Raw genomic sequence first — 20,521 nt, forward strand, 5'->3', positions numbered from 1 at the left:
CAAAGTATGATTATGACGAGAAGAAATTCACTACTTGTACTCTACTGCACTATAATCTGAATGAAGACACAGGCTAAAATAATTCTGTAAGGTTATATTTTACAGCAGTGTACTGAGGAATACCAAAATTGTCACTGCAATGAGCTATAAATATACACAGTAATAAGTACAGCTTCATGGGAGTCTACAGTTGCTGGCTAATGGATGACGTCGACCGCGTCATAGTAACGTGGAATTTCCACCACTGGCTCAGGAATGTAAACAGGAGATCATCGTGATTTGAGCAGAAACTCACAAATGTATTCTGTTTTGCTACTTATAAGAAAACTTTAGTTAACCGATTGGCTGACCTGATATTGGTGAGTAAAAAAATAACTGCCCATCACACCAACACATTAACTTAGGGTGGACATTTCTGACAAATTATTTGGTGATGGTGTTGCATCGCTTGTGGTGCAAAAACACAAATTAAAAAAATCGTACATGGCACTGTGGCCTCAAAAGGAAAAAGTACATCACATATATAATAACTTTTCGGTAAATGACCCTTCTGATGTGCTATGAAGAAGGGTCATTGCCCGAAAAGTCACTGATTATATTTTTCCTTTTAAGGCCACTGTTATTGACGAACATTGCTGTTGACTACCCTTAGTCGTATGGACTCAAATAACTAAATGAAATCCAGAATGGTTTGGCTAATAATACGTTGTTGGATGCTATTAGAATGAATAACGCGAAATAAAATTAAAATATTAATAAATGCTGTCGTCGACTTGACTTAAACGACTAAAATAAAATGCTGATGACATCAGCTCTGGTAAACAAGTCACAGCAAGCAGCCCATTCCATCTCACTCGACAAAAAACAAGTGCAATTCAAAATTTCTGCCACCAGGGCCAAAGCCAAGTAGTTAAAAGCCTATGAGACCCAAATAAGCCATCAGAAACCCCATCACAATTTACTGGCAAATTACAAAAAAATCCATCAACAATTGCTGTCAACTTCCCAGAGGTCCCACATCTTATTGTGTTACTATAGAGGCAGTGACCGGCTGGCTCGTTGGTATAGGGGGTATGATTCTCTCTTCGTGTGAGATGTTTCTTCTTCTACAAACACGAGACGCAAATAAGCCATCAGAAACCCCATCACAATTTACTGACAAATTACAAAAACCCCATCAACAATTGCCATCACTGTCCTCAGAGGGCCCAGCGTAAGCGGCTGGCTCGTTGGTCTGGGGGGTAATGATTCTCTCTTCGTGTGAGATGTTTCTTCTTCTACAAACACGAGACGCAAATAAGCCATCAGAAACCCCATCACAATTTACTGACAAATTACAAAAACCCCATCAACAATTGCCACCACTGACCCCAGAGGGCCCAGCGTGAGCGGCTGGCTCGTTGGTCTGGGGGGTATGATTCTCTCTTCGTGTGAGATTTTTTCCTTCTACAAACACGAGACGCAAATAAGCCATCAGAAACACCATCACAATTTACTGGCAAATTACCAAAAAACCCATCAATAATTGCCATCAATGTCCGCAGAGGGCCCAGCTCTTGTTGAGTTACTATAGGGGAGTGAACGGCTGGCTCGTTGGTCTAGGGGTATGATTCTCGCTTAGGGTGCGAGAGGTCCCGGGTTCAAATCCCGGACGAGCCCCGTCATTATATTTTTTTTATTTCGGTTGGTCTTTTTATAAAAACTAATATTTACGATCGATACTCTAGCTCGACGAATGTTATACACACGCAGTACACGTAAAACATAAAGTGGTGAGAAGCGTAAGCTTTAAACGTGTCTCGTAAGTAGCACGGCGCTGACTCTCGTATGTTATACCGCCTCGCTCGAGTTGACACTGTACAAGTCTCTTCAAACGTCGTGTTTTACGAGTTTTACTTACACGCGACGCTTACTCACCATAACAGCCGAAGGAGTGCTGTAATGTGTAACCGAGGAACACACACACACAAGTAGAAGGAGCTTAATGTAACCGTGCGAGTATAAAATTAACTTTTCTAGCACTCAGAGCGCACAGAGTTAGGGAAGGAGGGGGGTGTGGATTCTGCCAACGCAGCAGAATTTTCCTCTTGTGTTTAAACAATTATATAATGTACATAATTACATAACGTAGATGTATTGTGTCGTTTGCAATAAAGGCGTGATCGTACATGTTACTATTTAATTTTTTTTACAGCGCCTTGATTTATCCACTATCGATTACCCCCCCCCCTGTTCGATGTTGTGATCGATCAGACTTTCGATTTGATGTTATCGGGAATCTAATCGAAATTGTTCCGAACGCAATTATAAGTGGTGTACATCATTCAGATGTATCTCTTTGATACGCAGAGTAGACGTAGTCGGTAGACGTTCGTACAAAGGAGAGCTATCTTGAGAGCAATCATAAACTAGTTGCAGAACTAAGTTCACGAGAACATATCTGCAAGAGGCTGAAGTAAATAGGGCCTCCTGGTGACACCAGCCCACAGGGGATTATTGTGTCCGTCGTGCAGGCAGGGGCTGGGTGAGGAGGGGTGGGGAGGGTTGGGAGGGGCTGGGTTTGGGAGGGGAGGGTGGGGCTGGGTGGGAGTGGGAGTGGGGAGGGGCTGGGTGGGGAGGGGAGGGTGGGGCTGGGTGGGGTGGGAGGGAGGGGCTGGGTGGGGAGGGGCTGGGTGGGGAGGGTAGGGAGGGGCTGGGTGGGGGGAGGGAGAGGCTGGGTGGGGGGGCTGGGTGGGGAGGGTGGAGCTGGGTGGGGGGTGGGAGGGGTGGGCCTGGGTGGGGAGGGGCTTAGTGGGGAGGGGCTGGGTGAGGAGGGGCTGGGTGGGGAGGGGCTGGGTGGGGGTGGGTGCGGTGGGGAGGGGCTGGGAGGGAGGGACTGGGAGGGTAGGGAGGGGCTGAGTGGGGGGTGGGAGGGGAGGGGCTGGGTGGGGAGGGTGTGGCTGTGTGGGGGGTAGGAGGGGTGGGGCTGGGTGGGGAGGGACTGGTCACCCCGTGGTGCCCTTATAAAACTCAACGTTTAACCTACTCACGCCGGCTTGTGCCCGCCCTCACAGTCGGGCATATTTGCGGAATACACCACGCCGCCGTTGACCCTGGCCATTGACCGAGCAACCCGACGTTCCTACTAGCTCCCTCCGCAGGACAATGTGTTAATTCTTCACGAGGTTCCGTTTTGGAGAGTTTGGCACGTCCCATGGGAATGTGGAATTTCCACGGCTGACACAGGGCCGGCTCTCTTGACTGGCCCCTCACGAAGTCAATGCAATATAATGAATCTCACGTAAAGAACAAATACTGTAGCTTCAAAATAAAATCGTACACACAAAATATGTACAGTAACATACCTGATTTAAAGCTTTCATGACTGCAGGGATTCAAGTAAATTTCTTGCAAGAAAATGTTCTTGCTGTGGATTTCACACCTAATGATGATTGCTTGTGTTGCAGTGGAAACATCGTGAGAATTTTATTGTTTAATATTTTTATTATTTTATTATTTCCCTTCTACGTGACTTTACCGAAAGAACCAAGAATATAGTAACATACCTGTTTAACGCGTAGGCTTTCACGACCAATATCCATGATACAGATTTTTTTTTATACTTACGCGATCTAATAAAAACAAACCCCTGTGTTATGGAGTAACACAGCTATCAACCCATACAGATTACCCCTATTTTTGTACAGGGAAATTGAGTTGTCGGGTCCATACGGCATACAGACGTTTCAATGCGGGCAAAAACATTGTTTTTTTTCTATTTGTGTTTCTCCCTTGTAATGGGACTTTGTAGGATGAACGTTGAGATGTATAAGGGGCACGGGGTGACCAATAAAGTCTGAATTGGTCTGTAATAAGGTAGGGCACTGATAAGGGGTTGACAGGAATGCAGTAATAGATTGTAAATTATAATCAGACAAAAACCGCCTTCCAATAAATGTTCCTCCACAAAGAAAAAAAGTATGCATACTCTTTGGTTTTTTCCCGTTAAAGTCACGTAGGTATAAAATAAATAAAAACCCCAAAAAGAATGGATTCCTGCAGTCACGAAAGCTTCAAATCAACAAAAAGTATGTTTTATACCAGCTTTGACATTCAATGTCTCAGCAGCAAGCCTTGCTTGAACCAATACTGCTGAACTGTCGGATACTTAATAGGCAAAGACCCTGACAGGTGTGGGTCATCATGGGACCTCCTTTGCCAGTACCAAAATATACTAATAGGGATTTTTCCCTTTTTTTCTGGCAACAAAACTGATACCTTTTGCAAGGAATCATGCTTACATTAACCACAATACTTGCAGTCAAATGCAAATTATTACTCTGATAGTGCGTTGTCTTTGAACTGTGCGCCTTTTGGCGTCATCTGGTCGAACACCATATGAGACTAGGCTCTAAAGAAAGCTGTCTCTGGTGTGGACCAATCAGTGTCAAGGACAATGCATAAATTATCAGAGTATTGTTTGCATTTGACTGCAAGTATTGTGGTTAATGTAAGCATGATTCTTTGCAAAAGGTGTCAGTTTTGTTGCCAGAAAAAAGGGAAAAAACCCCTATTAGTATAGGTGTGGGTCATCATTCAACAAATCTATATCATTCAAAACACAAAACAAGCAGACTGCAATACGTCTCCTTCCCATGTCTGTGTCTCTACGAAAACTGAAAAGTGGCACAAGAAGGGATTGATGACTGATGAGAGTTATGGAGTGGCCGGCAAGGATATTGACACACGTCTGAGGAGGTATTTACTGAGATACAAGTTCATTTATTCGGTATAGCCCTGTGAGCCATTCGGCTCTTGAATCGGGTGCAATCGCAACAAACAAAAAACATGAACAAGAAAACATCTTCAAGTGACTATGTGACTATGTGCAAACAGAAAATCCAAGAAAGACAGCAAAATATTGCAGAAAAAGCACCGTACACCAACGCTTTGTGCAAAAATCCAGTAATGTAGCTCGCATGTACAGGTACTAGATTATTACATGGCAGGATCGTGAGATGGCAAACAACTTGGGGGGGCTTTTAAACAGCAGTGGATTGATCATGACTGATGGTGATTTGAGTTTGGCGGTAGGCGTGAAGAGGATTTAGAATCAAATGTGTATTTTCTCACTATGAGGGCCATTAACATGTTGTTGCCAGAAAGGGTAAAACCAATATTTTCCTAATAATTTTGGTAGTGTACCGTCAAAAAATGGTCCCATAGATATATAACTGCTCAACCCGAGCTATTCACGCTTTTATATTTGTATTGCCTTTGTGATGTTCGCCTTTTGATGTTCTCTGGTCTAACGCCAGTGATGATACAAGGCCATAAAAAGAAAGCTACCTCTGATGTATGCCAAACAGTTTCAAATACAATGCGTAGATTATCGAATCATGTTTATTTGCACGTTTTACCACAAGCATGTGTGGTTAATGCAGACTCGATGCCCTTGCCAAGCGGTGCCTAGTTGGTGTTTGAACATCTTAAACACCTGTAGTATTACCGAAAAGGACAAAAACGCCAATTATAGTTTTTTCATCACGAAGTTTTTCATCTTCCCCGATGTTATTCCCAATTATTTCAGCGGAACGTTCCACCTCGCACTTGCGAGCCGTGTTCGCATGCAGATGTGTTTGTTTTTAAAACACACATAGCCGTAGTAAGTGCAAATAAAATGTGTTGTGAACAGAAGATAAAGAGAATAACATCTGTTGGGGACAGGCGGGGAGGGGGGCCGTCACATGATGGGGTCTGGCCCTGCCATGGCCGCCGCCTTCTCCTCCGCAGCCTCACACCGAGGGACGAATTAACAATCCACTTTCATCCGGCGTTAATCCGCCGTCGTTTTACTCTCAGTCGCTCTCTGCGGGGCGGCGGAGACTCCTACAAAAGCACCGACGTTAATATCTCGGCGTTTATTTACGTTATTAGCTGTCGGTAGTTGGTTAAAAAAACGCGTTAATTGTTGCGCTGTCGGATACGGAAACGTTGGCGGCTTTGATGCCTCCGGCAAAATGAACGCGGCCGACGATAAGGTGGCCCGAAAAGTTCACGTAGAGCTCTACTCGCAGCAGGTTTGTGAGCTTTTATATTATCTATTTAAAGCGCCTCTGTGTAAAGAGAGAGAAAAAACAAACGAATTGTGAAACTGTCATGCCCAAGTGTTTATTTTTTAAAAAGTGGCGTTATTCGTATTGAGGCCTAGCTCGCGAAGTGCTTAGCGGGTTCGACTAGTTGGCTGGCCGCAGGAGGCGAGGGTTAAGCGGCGGAGGCTTCCGCCTTCTCGATGGGTCATTTTATTGTCACTGATAACTATTTAATGAAACGCTTGGCAGGTAATATACTGCAAGGGTGTACGACAACTGTAAAGCGATGCAGGGTTACAAGAGATGTAATAAACCAGAGTTTTGGATGTTTATAATGTATACCGCTGCCATGCATTATAGTTATGTTTTGAATGCATTAAGTCCATTGCGTTAGACTGTACTCATAAGTACTGTATGTACATTTCTCTATACGACAGTATTTATTATCAAAGTGTATAACTTCACATCTGTATTAACTCATGTACGCACACGCATTGCATGCAACATTGCATAACATACAGTATTGTGTAGACCAGTATGGAGATGTATGTGTATACTGTATTGTGCAGAGTATGCAACTTAGCATATCTGTAAACGTATACGAAATTAGCACGTACTATTTACGTGAGTACATTAAATATACACGGTATACACCGTGGTGTAACTGAATGCACAGTCACAAATGCTTGGTCAGTCTTCCTTGCCCCATTATGTAACGCTGAGATCCTTGTAGGTTTCGCAAAGGGTGATTTGTAGACTATAGGATTGGTCCTTTCCTTGTCACGTCTTGGTGTGGTGTCATTTGGGTTTCACGTTGCGAGTATAATGCACCCAACCTTGGTGGGGGGGGGCTGGGCGGTTGTTGACCTTCAACTCATAGGGTCAACTTTGTGGCCAGTAGTTTTGGACATCAGGAGCAGTCGAACAATGTGACAACTGTATGATATTGTCCATCATGAAAGTCTTTTAATGGTAGGAACCTCCTGGTTACACCAGCCCACAGGGGATTATTGTGTCCGTCCGTCCGTCGTGCATCCAAAAATGGGAGGAGTGGGTCTGGGTGGAGAGGGGAGGGTGGGGAGGGGCTGGGTGGGGCTGGGGGGAGGGTGGGAGGGGTGGGGCTGGGTGGGGAGCACCTGGGTGGGGAGGGTGGGGAGGGGCTGGGTGGGGAGGGGCTGGGTGGGGAGGGTGGGGAGGGGCTGGGTGGTGAGGGGCTGGGTGGGGAGGGGCTGGGTGGGGGGTAGGAGGGGTGGGGCTGGGTGGGGAGGGGCTGGTCACCCCGTGGTGCCCTTATAAAACTCAACGTTTAACCTACTCACGCCGGCTTGTGCCCGCCCTCACAGTCGGGCATATTTGTGCAATACACCACGCCGCCGTTGACCCTGGCCATTGACCGAGCAACCCAACGTTCCTACCAGCTCCCTCCGCAGGAATGTGTTTTACTTGGGTGGGGGGGGGGGGTTCGATCGAGTGAATATAAATGTTTCGTTAAACCCGCCACCACCCTACACAGCCAATTCGTACGGTTGTCACGTAAACAAAACGTGCAAATCAATTACTACTTCAGCACACCTGTGTGTTGGAGAGTAAACCCACAACATTTACAATTCGAGTACGACGTTTAGCTGGTTATTACAACCAGGCTTCATCAGGCGACACATTTATATTTATGCGATCTAACCCAAAAAAAACTTTTATTATGGATAATATAGGTCGCGAAAGCCTACGTGTTAAACTGCACAATACTGGTTTCATCCTTTGCACAAATCGTTAGGACTTTATAAGCCATCAGAGCCTACTGCTGACATCTCTTCTGGCTTTGTGGACAAGTCGATCCCTCCGTGGTCACTGTGGGGATAGTTTGGCACTGCTCCTCAGGGTGACAAGAAACAAATTATAACGCTTACTTTAAATGAGATGGAAAGTTGATAACGCAAACTGCCTAGTCAGGGATTTAGTCAACAGCAGCCTTGTATGCATCAGTGCATGTATTCTGTATATACAAAAGGATCTGCTGGTGCAGCTAACACAATGGACTTAGACTCCGATTCTTGTATTGCACCAGGGTGCAGATTTTTGAAAAAAAATTAAGATTCAAAAGCCGAAACGTCGTGAGAATTTTATTATGTTTTATTTTTATTATTTCCCTTCTACTTGACTTTACCGAAAGATCCAAGAATATGAATCCCTGCAGTCACCAAAGCTTTAAATCTAATAAATGTTTTAAGATTTGTCAGGTTTAATGGAATTATTTTATTGGACAAGCTTGGTAGAGACAGAGAGATTGCCCCATGGTTGGTGATGCTGACTGAAAGTTGTTAAGCTTTGCTCTTAGCCACATCGTCCCCGTAAGTAGTTTTGGTTTTCAATATTTTTGCTGTGCGAGCGCGATATTTTCCAGTACGGGCAGTCCATTAAAATATAATTACATCTTACTATGCAGCTTCTCATACACACACATTTAAGAATCGCTGGAACTCATTGCCTGAACATATTGTTTCTGCCTTCATGGTGTCATAGTTAAAAATTCGTTTTAAAACGCAATTATTTCAGGTTTTTATCCTGTGGTATTACATGGCAACTGAGCAGAGTGCAGCGAATTACTGTTGTAATATACTTCTATGCTTCCAAGTGCATTCCCTACCTTCACCAACACACTATGACCAGTACGGGGAAGGATGGTTAAATAACCTTCATCCACCTGACATAGGGAGGCCCTCATCCAGCAGTGATTTGTATTTATTATTCTATTCCCCATGTGTAGGATAGCAATGTCAAAACCCGTCTAGGGCCTCAACACTGTCTGCACCGGTGTGCGTTGCTACTTTTAATAACAATAATTAATGATGATGATCGTTTCGTTACAGCGGCGGCTGCGGCACTTGCGGAGCATCTCCGCACGGAATCTGGTGAACCCGGCCGGGAGGGCGCTTTTGGATTCGTACTTCACCCTGCACTTGTGGCACGACAGCCACATCCTACCCGGTGGGGCAGTATGTCTGTGCCATTGATGTGTTATGGGTAGCGCGGTACCGTAACCTACATTTGGAGGGTTATTGTTTTATTACGCGACAACCTCAGTGGTTCCCAGCCTGTCTGGATTCTCAGGAGTACTGTCAATATTCGTGGACCACCATGGAGTAAAACGAAAAATCTGTTTTTTTTGTGAACAAAAATTGTATCGGTAACAATTTCTGTCAACCACCTGCCATTGCCTTGCAGACCACAAGTTGGGAACCACTGCGTGTCAGTAACAAGTTCCATCAACCACCTAGACCACAGGCTGGGAACCGCTGAGTATCAGTAACAAGTTCCATCAAACACCTGCCATGGCCTTCTAGACCACAGGCTCGGAACTGCTGAGTATCGGTAACAAGTTCCATCAACTACCTGCCATTTTATTAAAATATTTCACCTGGAAAATCCCTTCAGAGGAAATGTCTCGTTTGCAAGGGTCACCAGGATGTGAATTGTGACGTAGCAAACATTTTAAATCTATAAACTAATAATTTGACTGATTGGATAACATTCTTGACGGACAGTGGTAAATTATATCTGGAAAGCAATAATTCTAATTCTTTGCTAGGAATGTCCCATCGGATACTTTACAAATGCAAGTCTTGGCTGTATAGAGAAACGACACAACAAAGCTTCGCTTAAGAATCAGACCCGGGGTAAATTACAAACTGTAATTGCTTTATTTGTAATAAATTCCAATTACGTTAATAGCCCGGTTCACGTCTCCAACCTTTGACGTCGTTTTGCAAATACGTCGGCGCTATTTAATGCCGCAACCCGCTTTTGCGACGCTTCAGCGCCACACTCGCGTCGCTGACGGCAACGTTCGGTCCGTCCTCGTCATCCGTCGCCCCTCAGCCTTCGCCTCCAGCTACCACCCTGTACATCGCTTTGATTCAAGTCGTTTCGATATTTGTCGTCGCACCTTTCAGCAACGCATCTCTGACGATAACCGGGGTATTGCTCTATTATGTAATTTTAACTTGAGGCAACGTGTGCAGTCGATCATCGATTATCCGGTGCTTCGGGGGTGGGGAGGGGGTGCCAGATTTTCAAAAACTGATTTTTTTAAATGGCATCGTGATTTAAAATGGCTTATTTTTGCACATTCTTCCATGACATTGTGTTTAGGTGTTGTTATGTGTTCTTTAGTGTTGTCTATTTGTTTATGATGTGATATTGGCCTTAATAACATACACATAGATACAAATAAATAAGCTCCTTGAAAAAGTTGCTGTGTTTACTGTACCGTACTTACCACTCCAGTCTCTAAGATTCTGCATAGGGTGATGTTTTTTCGTGCAGTATTTTGATTGTTTAAGTTGTATGTAGTGTATAATGTATTCCATATAATATTTAACACTGAAATCAAGCATAGCTACTTTTTTTTGTCACGCACATGGTGCCGATCGCCGGACTGGGTGACAGCCTTTGGAGCAGTTTTTTCCGGTTTCGCCGGATCGGCTCGATGCTGCAGGATAGGTTCTGGACCGCCGGATAATGTTGGAAACAGCCAGATAATCGATGATCGACTGATACAGCTCCTTGTCCATCAACTGCTGGTTGGGGTGGTTGGTGCCTCTCCCTCTGCCGTGAAGGTTGTGGGGATTATTTGGCCGCACTGGACCACATTGGTCAGCGGGGGTGGAGAGGTTAACATTAATCACCATTATGCCGAGCATTTTTCACCTCTGAAAAGCCACTTGACATGTTGGAAATATATCACCCGAACTCTCACAAACCAAGGTCCGAGTTAAAATATTTCGAAATAATGAATGTCATTTGCAAAAATGGAACAGCTCGCTGAGGTTGCATTGAAATAAAGTAACAGAAAAACAGACGGGCTGCGGTTTACGGCTATCCACATTTACGACGGTTATACAATGCCACCGTGGATCGGTTTACGGCCGCAGAAACTTGATTTACGGACGCATCTTTCGACGTGATTCCGACGAGACTCGCTCTGGATTCCGACGTCACTTGGCATGGAGTTTCGTTATTCACAAGCGTTTTTTGTGGATTTGTACTAATGATATCCTGTTAAATGTGGCTGATAAAATGAACAAAAACACATTGGCAAGTGATTTTTCTTCTTGTTTCTCCTGGCTATGGGAACATTGGGTCCGATTTACGACGACGGGATTTCTGGGAATGCATTGTCTCGTCGTTAAAGTGGGGACCGCCCGTGCTCAGTTTTAGGAGAGTCGCATAAAGGAGGCATGCCCTTCATAGTTATTCACAGCAACATTAGAATGTTTATTTTTCTTCTCCAAAAATACTAATGGAGAAATAAGGGCAAATGCTGGCATTGTGAGATAATTCTAACAATGAAAATGGGGGATGATTGTTGGCAGCTTGGGTTAATACGAAGACAGCAGCCACTGATGCACACAGATCACAATACAAAGCCCAGAATCATGGCACATTGTCATTTGTTAAGCTTAAATTAACCTCATTCATTAAAATGTTACGTCCATAATCAGAAACATAATCAGGTAATGACAGCACGTTACTGTGAAATTTTTAGCTTTACATGACTTGTAAAACATTAAAAAATCACTTATTTCTTTCTTCTTGGTTATTTTGGTAAAGTCACGTAGAAGGGAAATAATAAAATAATAAAAAATAAACATAATAAAATACATGTCTTTTTTATTATGTATTTTATACATGTATTTTATTTTATTATGTATTTTATTATGTTTTATTTTTGTTATTTTATTATTTCCCTTCTACGTGACTTTACCGAAAGATCCAAGAAGATGAATCCCTGCAGTCACGAAAGCTTTAAATCGAAATTTAAATCACTTATTATTATTGACTGATTACTTATTTAAAGTAACGATTCCACCAAAGCCAATGAGCAGCTTCAACCTGTGCGGAGCACAATTGAGCTCCGTTTGCGCTACATCAACATTGGCCAGACGGAAGAAGTTCTGCAGGGCAGTGTTTAAAGTTCTTTGAGGTGGGTGGGTGGGTGCAATTCACCGTCACTCAAACGACCAAATATGCCCGTGTTTATAGCACCGAGTCAAGCACCACTGAGTTCCAGGGTTCAAATCCGGGCAGCATCTTGTGATGAACCACTTTCTCAAGTTCAGCGAGGTTTCTAATCTAGTCTGGATAAAAATGACTTGTGCAACTTGCATTAAAAAATTACAATGTGCCATTCCCAGCCACGGACAACATCAGTGGCAAGTGATTTCTAAACCAATCCTGACCCCCCAAAACCCCTTAACTAACCTACACTAACCAAGATGGTCAAACAACCCCCCTAACCGACTCGGATTGAGGAGGCCTTCATCCAGAAGTCGATTGACAAGGTCTTGTAAACTATTAATATAACTAAATTCAACATAGCCACCTCCAAATTACTAAATGTAAAAGTCACATCTGATTGAAAGCAGGACTCACTCATTAAGAGGGTGGCTTAGTGGATAAGGGTTATTTCACCAGAAGAGTGGAAGGGGAGACGTGAGAGGGGCAAGAAGAAGAGAGAGGGCTTACATCAGAACAAGATATTTACATTTGCACAGCAAGGGTATTTACAAAGGCATGTGCTGCTGTCATAAACAGGACTTCTATTGGATTTTCCTGTCACCTTTAGGGTTCAAGCCAAGCTCCCATCTATATTCTCTCTGTAAACATCTCCACTCGTAAGGTCGGTGGGGGAGGGTTGTGACTTCCCATCTTTTCTAGTAGTATGTGGAAAGGATACAAAACAGATATTTGATCGTATATTTGACGAGTCGCTGTTATTGCTGGAGGCGCTCTCGGTTTCATTTTGGCGTGGCACGCGTTTGGTTTTTGGGCGAGTCCGATCTTGCAAGGACCGCGTGTTCACTGAGCACCTGGGCGCAAGATCCACTAATCCTAACCTTTGCTACCGCAGCTGATTTCCCCCAGTACAGCCGATGTTAGGTTTTGGAAAAGGTTGGCTTTGTGCTTTTAGGAAGGCCAGGAAGAAAACTCGTTTGAATCCAATTAGTGCAGTTGGCTACATACGGTGCGAAAGAAGTTCAACATACATACATACACTCCACTGAACCACGTTGTGAAGAGTCAAGAAAAAACTCAACACATTTGTCAACAACACTGCCCCAAAAAGTAACAGGTATATAATAATTTGGAGCTTTCGTGACTGCAGGAATTACTCTTTGGTTCTTTCGGTAAAGTCACGTATAAAGATAAAATAATAAATTAAATAATAGCAATCGAAACGTCGTATGCTGTTATTTAATTTATTATTTTATCTTTATACGTGACTTTACCGAAAGAACCAAAGAGGTATATAATAGGCAACGGCCCTTCCAGTTCTCCTGTTGCACATCACATGGTTAGGGGACACAGCCACGATTGATATTCATCAATGTTTTTTAATCTTCTGTTGAATAATTAAATAAGATCCTTTTCTCGTGACCACTGCTGGCCGAATAAGGTTTTGTGCAGTTGCATTCTGCCGAATTCCGCGAATGTGCAACCATTCCATTGCTCCGTCTCCTGTTTAACTTGCGTTTTGTGGACCTTCATCTTCTTGGTTCTTTCGGTAAAGTCACGGAGAAGGGAAATAATAAAGTAATAAAAATAAGACATTAATAAAATACAATTCTTTATTATGTTTTATTTTTATTATTTTATTATTTCCCTTCTACGTGACTTTACCGAAAGAACCAAGAAGATGAATCCCTGCAGTCACGAAAGCTTTAAATCGAAAAATTTAATTTTTGTGGACCTCTCTTGACAAAGCTGCCACTCCACCTCCAACCGAGTGTTTTTTTCATACAGAGCTGTTAACATGCCGGGGTAAATTATAATTACAATTACAGCAGCATTATAAGCTGACCTATGACCAATTCACCTGGAATGTGCCCGATCACATCACATATTGGATGCTAAGCTGAGTTGAACCTGAATAGTACTAGCATGAGCGGCCACCATGCATACTAGGTGTTATAGGCTGTGGCAATATATGGTGGGTAACAGAGGGCAGTGAAATACAATCTATTGTTGGACTACTCTGTGCTCCCATGTTTGGGTGCCATGGTGGCGAGATGTTCACTACCTTGCCGGGTATGCAGGAGGTCGTGGGTTCGATCCTGACCCTGACGCCTGCTGTATATTTGGAGCTTGCGCGTCTCTCTCCCCGTGGTCATGTGGATTTTTCTCCGAGTCCTCCAGGTTTTTCCGTCCACAATAAGATTCAATGTGCGTTAAGAGTCTTTGGTTGTTATAAATGTCCGCACGATAAGCCACTTTGTTGAGCTATCATTTGTGGCCAGGTCGCTTCTGAAAAAGAGCTGTATAGCTCAGTGGGCCTTGCCTGGTAAAATAGTTTAAATTGTTCTGTGCTCCCCAACTTCATCTAGTGACCAGTGTGGGGAAGTTTTGTCAAATAACCCCCGCGACCCCACACGGCTTGTGGAGGCCCCCCCCCCCCATCCAGCAGTGGATTTACCGAGGGCTGTACTTACAGATTTAACCTGAAATGACAATTACATTGCGTAAATTCATCAATTAACCATAATCGTGTTGTGTTGTTTGTTGATGCAGCTAACTCTTGCCTTTGGAAAGCGCTCTCGTGGAAAAAACTGGAAAATTATCTGCCTTATTTTTCGGAATTATTGTCGTCAAGAAAGAATTCACGACAGTGGCCGTTAAGATTCCATTTCGGGGGTTGATAAAATGACTACCACTTTGTTGGTAGTCAACGGTGCTTGTCTTATGGAGAGACTGGGCACTGCCTTAGGAATATGGATGTTCTGCCGCAAGTGGACTGCCAATGGAGACCATCACCAGTTAAACACTCGGTTTAAGCAAAGGGACCGCTGGTGTTATTTTTATTCTCACCTGAATATTATTGCATTACAGCGGTGGAATTTTTCACCTCCCCCCCAGAGGTGTGATGATGCATTGTCACCATTCAGGGCTCACCATTGTCGTCATCGTAGTGAATGTGGTGCCTAACTTCAAGTGGTTGCAGGGTTCACATCAACTCATTACATACAACATATACTGTGTACAAATAAACACATTTATTCTTAAACATACAATTCCAAGCATGTGATGTGGGTCTAAGAATGGATGTTAAGAGATGAATTGGTGTATTGTTCTTCCCCTACATGCATCAAAACATTCTGTATTCATCTACCATTCAACCCAATGCCTCATCTCTCAGAACAGAGTTTGATTATGCTGAGATATTTTCAGCCTGTGTCGATGCGGCATTGCAAATTGGTGGCATGCATGTGCACGAATGAGTGGCTTTTTATGAACAAGATGTTTGATTTAATTTTGTTGCACGTTGTGTTTTTCAGAATTTTACACAAGCGAGGTCATACGCGATTCTCTGGTAAGAGAAATAGCACACGAATGAATCGTGACGGGTTGAGAATTCAAATCTAGCTCACGAATTGACTCAGTGAATCAACAGTGGTCGTCCTTTTTTGTACGATTGGCCCCTGCCATGAGAATGTGTCCATTAGGTCACTTGATCAGAACTGCCGAATAAAAATGAGCACTCCATTTTTTTTTACTTGGAGGTTATCGCTCCAAAGTCATGGCAAGAAACAATTCGTTCTCATCTCGTAGATGAGGGGTAGGGCACACATGAGGGATAAGGAACATACGGTTGAGGGGCTTAATTTTGCCCACAATGTCATTTTAAGCGCCCTGTGACCACGTGAGGTCAACCACCTTTGAAACTCCCCGTGAAACTATTATGAAGTAATACGCCTTACAATTGTATGCATTGCGAAGGCATCACATATTAATTAACAGTGATTATTCCAATCTATTATGTAATTACAATAAAACCCCCTCTGCCCTCTGCACCTGATTGGTTTACAGTGATGATGTCATCTTACAAATCGTCCGATGATGCATGGATGTAATTAACAGCGAAAAGTTGTAATACTCAAATTGTAAATGTTGTGGATTTACTCTCCGACACACCGGTAGGCTGAAGTAGTAACTAATTAGCACGTTTTGTTTACGTGACGAACCTTCCTCTTTGGCTGCGTTGGGTGGTGGCGGGTCACGACACATTCATACTTACGCGATCTAACCCAAAAGCCTTTATTATGAAATCGAAATGTATCCGTCACTGCAAGCATCACAGCTTCACTCGTTGGATACGGAGAGGGCAATCATTTTTTGACCTGGCAACAAAATTGTCTCCAATTTAAGCGCTGCGCTAGTTCAAGTAGTTCTGATCAAACAGTCCATGTGTAATGCGGGCGTAAACGGCCCTCCGGAGGTGACGTCAGGAGGGGAGGAGTTAGGTCACGTGGGGGGGTGAGGGGTTAGGCTATAGAAGGAGGGGAACCGGAAGAGGACGGGAGTGACGGGGAACCAGGAACAGAGAGAGGCCACGAAGGGCGAAGCGGAGGGTGGCGAGATCGCCACGAACACGGGGGAGCGAGGATCGGCACCGTTGGCCAGCGGTGACCGACCCGAAGCAGCGAGGAGGCTGCAGTCAGCAGCGGGGCTGCACAGAGAGTCAGCAGCGGGGCTGCATACAGAGTCAGCAGCGGGTCTGCATACGGTAGCAGCCAGAGGGTCTGCACATAGGGGTAGCAGCGGGAGTCTGCATAGAGGTAGCAGCGAGTCTGCAGGGAGGAGGTTACAGTAGATGAAGCAGAGAGTCAGAGGGAAGAAGAAGCTATAATAGCAGTGAATAGCCGGGGGCTACAAATACAGAGTTATAACAGAGTGCCGTGTGGGTGAAGACGAGAACCCAATAAAAGACACGAAGACAGAAGGAAGTGTCCGAGTCCTTTTATTACACTGGAGTCAGAAGTGAAACGGCATGGCGAAACAACTGAGGAAAAAGAATATTCCATCCCCGGCGTCGGCTTCATCTTCGGACGACGACGATCTTCCTCCTGCGGTCGGCTTCACTTCGGCGGAGGGAGAGATCCGTGGGGGCCCGGGCGTCGAGGAGGTGGCCCCTTCGTCCGACCCATCTGCGTTGAAGGACGAAGATTTAAGATGGACCCGGATGGCGGAGCAACTGGCAACCCTAAAAACCGTCATCACAGAGTTGTGTGACCTTGTCACGCCAAGGGCGGCGTTGGAAGGTGATGGTGGTGATCGGCAGGAGCCCGGGTCGTCTTCGATGGCGCCGCCATCGGCCACGCGGCGTGAAGACGCCATCTTGGGCGTGGCGCACCACGGAAGGCGGGAAGCCGCCATTTTGGGGCCGCCGCGAGGATCGTCCGCCATTTTGGCGACACAGCGTTGCGACGCCTTGCTGAACTTACCGCCGGAAGAGTCAGCGACGGACGGAAGCAAGCCAAGGAGTCGCAGTCGTCACCTTACAACCGTCAAAGAGTTCTCCATCGGGGGCGATTGGAGTGCGTTCGCCTGCAGATTTTTGGCGGCGGTACGTACGGCAAGGTGGACGGACGCTGAGGCACTGGAGGTGCTCCCGACTCTTCTTGATGATGAGTCCGTTCGTTTTTTTCGCTCTATAAAAGCTGCGAAGAAGAAAACTCTGCGAGGGGTGTTCGAGGAAATGGCGGACGCGTACGAGCCACCGGATGACGCCCATCGCCGATTCGTGCAGCGGCAACGCGCACCTGAGGAGTCACCTGTAGCGTACAGGGGCGCCGTGTTGGAACTCGCTATGGCCGCTTACCCGGAGACGGAGCCTGACCTGCTGGAACCACTCATCTTGGGGAAGATGTTGGAGTTGTCCCGAGATCTCGGCATTCCTATGCCGGCGTGCGGTCACGAAAAACTCACGTCCCGGACCGCGGCCAAGTGTTTGGACGCCCAGTTCAATCTCCGCCGCTGGAAACAGGTGACGGCGTGGACGGGCGGTCCTGTCGTCGATGGGGGGGCCGTAGGGTGGGACCCTACGAAGGCCGTGTACGTGCCGGATGCGACCGGCCCAAAGGAGTTGTCGGCCGCCTCCACTCCGTGGCCGGCTCGAAGCGGGCCAGGGCCGCGGGCTCCGCCGCCGGCGCGACCGCGTCGGGACGGGGTGCCCGCTGCGCGCCGCCCCGACGTCGACTGCTTCCGCTGCGGCCGTCGGGGCCACTATGCCAGGGACTGCTGGGCCCGGGTTCCGGGGCCGCCCCAGCAGGAGGCCTCGACAGCGGACGCCCCAAAGAAAGACCCTCCGGCACAGACAAGCCGGCCGTGACAGCGCAGGGAGGAGGACGTTCCGCTCGTGGGACGTCGACTGGAGCCGCAGAACCCACGGGACCTGCAGCTCTTCCTATCCCTCCGCGGACGCGAGTACGGGATGTCTCTGGACGCGAGCGGGACAGTGGCGGGCCTCCAATGGCGACGGAAAAACTTGCGCCCGTCGCCCCTAAAACCCTTCCACGTTCCCGCTCGGCGGGTGGTCTGCCGACCGTCCGGGACGGCCCGGCTGCCCGTACTCGCTCGAAATCCCTCACGTTTCGTTAAAATTGTATTGTGTTGTGTTCTGGTTATATTGTTGTTGCATGCTTCGTGTCTTTTTACGTGTTGGCCCTTTACACCCGCATTTCTTGTCAGGTTGCAATTCAGCCGAGGTCGGCTGGATTTTCTTTATGGGGGAGGGTGATGTAATGCGGGCGTAAACGGCCCTCCGGAGGTGACGTCAGGAGGGGAGGAGTTAGGTCACGTGGGGGGGGTGAGGGGTTAGGCTATAGAAGGAGGGGAACCGGAAGAGGACGGGAGTGACGGGGAACCAGGAACAGAGAGAGGCCACGAAGGGCGAAGCGGAGGGTGGCGAGATCGCCACGAACACGGGGGAGCGAGGATCGGCACCGTTGGCCAGCGGTGACCGACCCGAAGCAGCGAGGAGGCTGCAGTCAGCAGCGGGGCTGCACAGAGAGTCAGCAGCGGGGCTGCATACAGAGTCAGCAGCGGGTCTGCATACGGTAGCAGCCAGAGGGTCTGCACATAGGGGTAGCAGCGGGAGTCTGCATAGAGGTAGCAGCGAGTCTGCAGGGAGGAGGTTACAGTAGATGAAGCAGAGAGTCAGAGGGAAGAAGAAGCTATAATAGCAGTGAATAGCCGGGGGCTACAAATACAGAGTTATAACAGAGTGCCGTGTGGGTGAAGACGAGAACCCAATAAAAGACACGAAGACAGAAGGAAGTGTCCGAGTCCTTTTATTACACATGCGTACATTCTGCTGGACGTCTATGAAAAAGAGCTATAAGGCTCATCAGATTCCTCCGGTATACAAACGTATTCCGATTCAGTTTACACTCCTAGCGTGGTTGCTTGCCAAAGGTAGTTAAACATCTTATTCAGCCCTTGCTAAGGAGCATATCTCCCAGCCCTTTTGCCCTCTTGTAGATGCATGCTTATCAAGGCTGTCTGCGGCCTGCATAATCAGGAATAAATACTTTAGAGTTACGCTAAAGGGCACCACCTTGGCTCTCGTGATGTCACTGCTCGTGTGTATTCATACGTAGTCACGTGTCAGTGATGTCACCAGCGTTGTGCAATGGTACGCCAGATATTTAAGGTCAATTTGATCATTAACGACACTTGGAACCCTGATATCTGACATTCTGGGATACGCAGCCGCTCTATGTACCTATTAAGATAAGGGCTCTTTTCTGGATTGGGTTACATGTTCCTTTCACAGATTTTAATCACCAAGGTGGTTATACCAATTAAACACAAAGGCTAAACACGTGCACAGAAGAAATAGAGAAATGCGCGCTTGGAATTACAGCGAAAGACGGAAAGAGGAGCACATGGATTAAAGGACAAACACACGTTAGAGACATCGTATTGACCATTCAGACACGCAAGCGGGCTTGGGCAGGAGATATCGCTCGAAGGGACGATGGTTCAGAATAACGATGGGAGGAGGCGGCCGAGAGGACATCCGTCGAGAAGGAGCTATGAAATCGACTCGAGTGCAGGTGCCAGCTGGGTTTATTTACATCGTCATATCATGAGAGGTGGCAGTGGTTTGGGGAGGCGTCATTCAATCTGGATAGATCATGGTTGTTGATGATCATGATGATGATATTAAGTGTGCACGCGGTCACGTTTGCCACACGGCGATTAGATGCGAGCCCAGAAGCAGATGGCGCTGTAGCCAAAGAATAATAATTTATTTTTCAAAACACACACACGCGGTGTGTGTTAACAAATAAAGCGTCTGTAAATAAAGAAGCTGACAGCCAACTGGGCATGATGATGAAGAAGCTTGGGTGGACAGTGGCTAGAGGACCTCGGACAGCTGCGTGTTTCCGGGAGGGAATGATTGACGCGTCGCACAGTGGGAAGTGACACTTTAGGGTGCGAATATTTGTTGGTGGTGGGCGGTGGAGCGGGAGGGGGCATGGAGGGAGGTGTTCGTTGGGTAGTAGGGGCAGCCCTTCCTGCTGTTTTCGGCCGCCCTCCCAGGGACAACCCGGAGTGAACCTGATCTCTCGCGGCAAGGCGGGGGTGCGGGGAGTGTGGTGGCACGG

The 20,521-nt window shown here is 46.4% G+C and overlaps 2 protein-coding genes and 1 non-coding gene across 5 annotated transcripts in view; 2 read left to right on the forward strand and 1 right to left on the reverse strand.

The window, feature by feature from the left end:
- LOC133353798 (ragulator complex protein LAMTOR4-like) overlaps positions 1-2,060 on the reverse strand; it is a 63,380-nt gene extending 61,320 nt beyond the window's left edge. The window contains exon 1 of the mRNA XM_061570210.1: positions 1,918-2,060. Coding sequence (XP_061426194.1) covers positions 1,918-1,920 — 3 coding nt within the window. The 5' untranslated portion in view covers positions 1,921-2,060. The remainder of the gene's footprint in view (positions 1-1,917) is intronic.
- TRNAP-AGG (transfer RNA proline (anticodon AGG)) lies at positions 1,588-1,659 on the forward strand. The gene has a single exon. It is a non-coding gene; the product is annotated as a tRNA-Pro (tRNA).
- Positions 2,061-5,740: 3,680 nt separating the features above from the next.
- Positions 5,741-20,521, forward strand: part of UVRAG (UV radiation resistance associated) — a 104,023-nt gene continuing 89,242 nt past the window's right edge. For all 3 annotated transcript variants that reach the window (XR_009756472.1, XM_061570148.1, XM_061570149.1), the window contains exons 1-3: positions 5,741-6,059; positions 8,939-9,056; positions 15,404-15,438. Coding sequence is in view for 2 of the 3 variants with exons in the window: in XM_061570148.1 (XP_061426132.1) it covers positions 6,000-6,059; positions 8,939-9,056; positions 15,404-15,438 (213 nt within the window). In the remaining variant the exon portion in view is untranslated. The remainder of the gene's footprint in view (positions 6,060-8,938; positions 9,057-15,403; positions 15,439-20,521) is intronic.

This window comes from Lethenteron reissneri, chromosome 45 (assembly GCF_015708825.2).
Source record: "Lethenteron reissneri isolate LAM-NWPU_2019-01 chromosome 45, ASM1570882v1, whole genome shotgun sequence".
In the NCBI taxonomy this organism is placed as follows: domain Eukaryota; kingdom Metazoa; phylum Chordata; class Hyperoartia; order Petromyzontiformes; family Petromyzontidae; genus Lethenteron; species Lethenteron reissneri.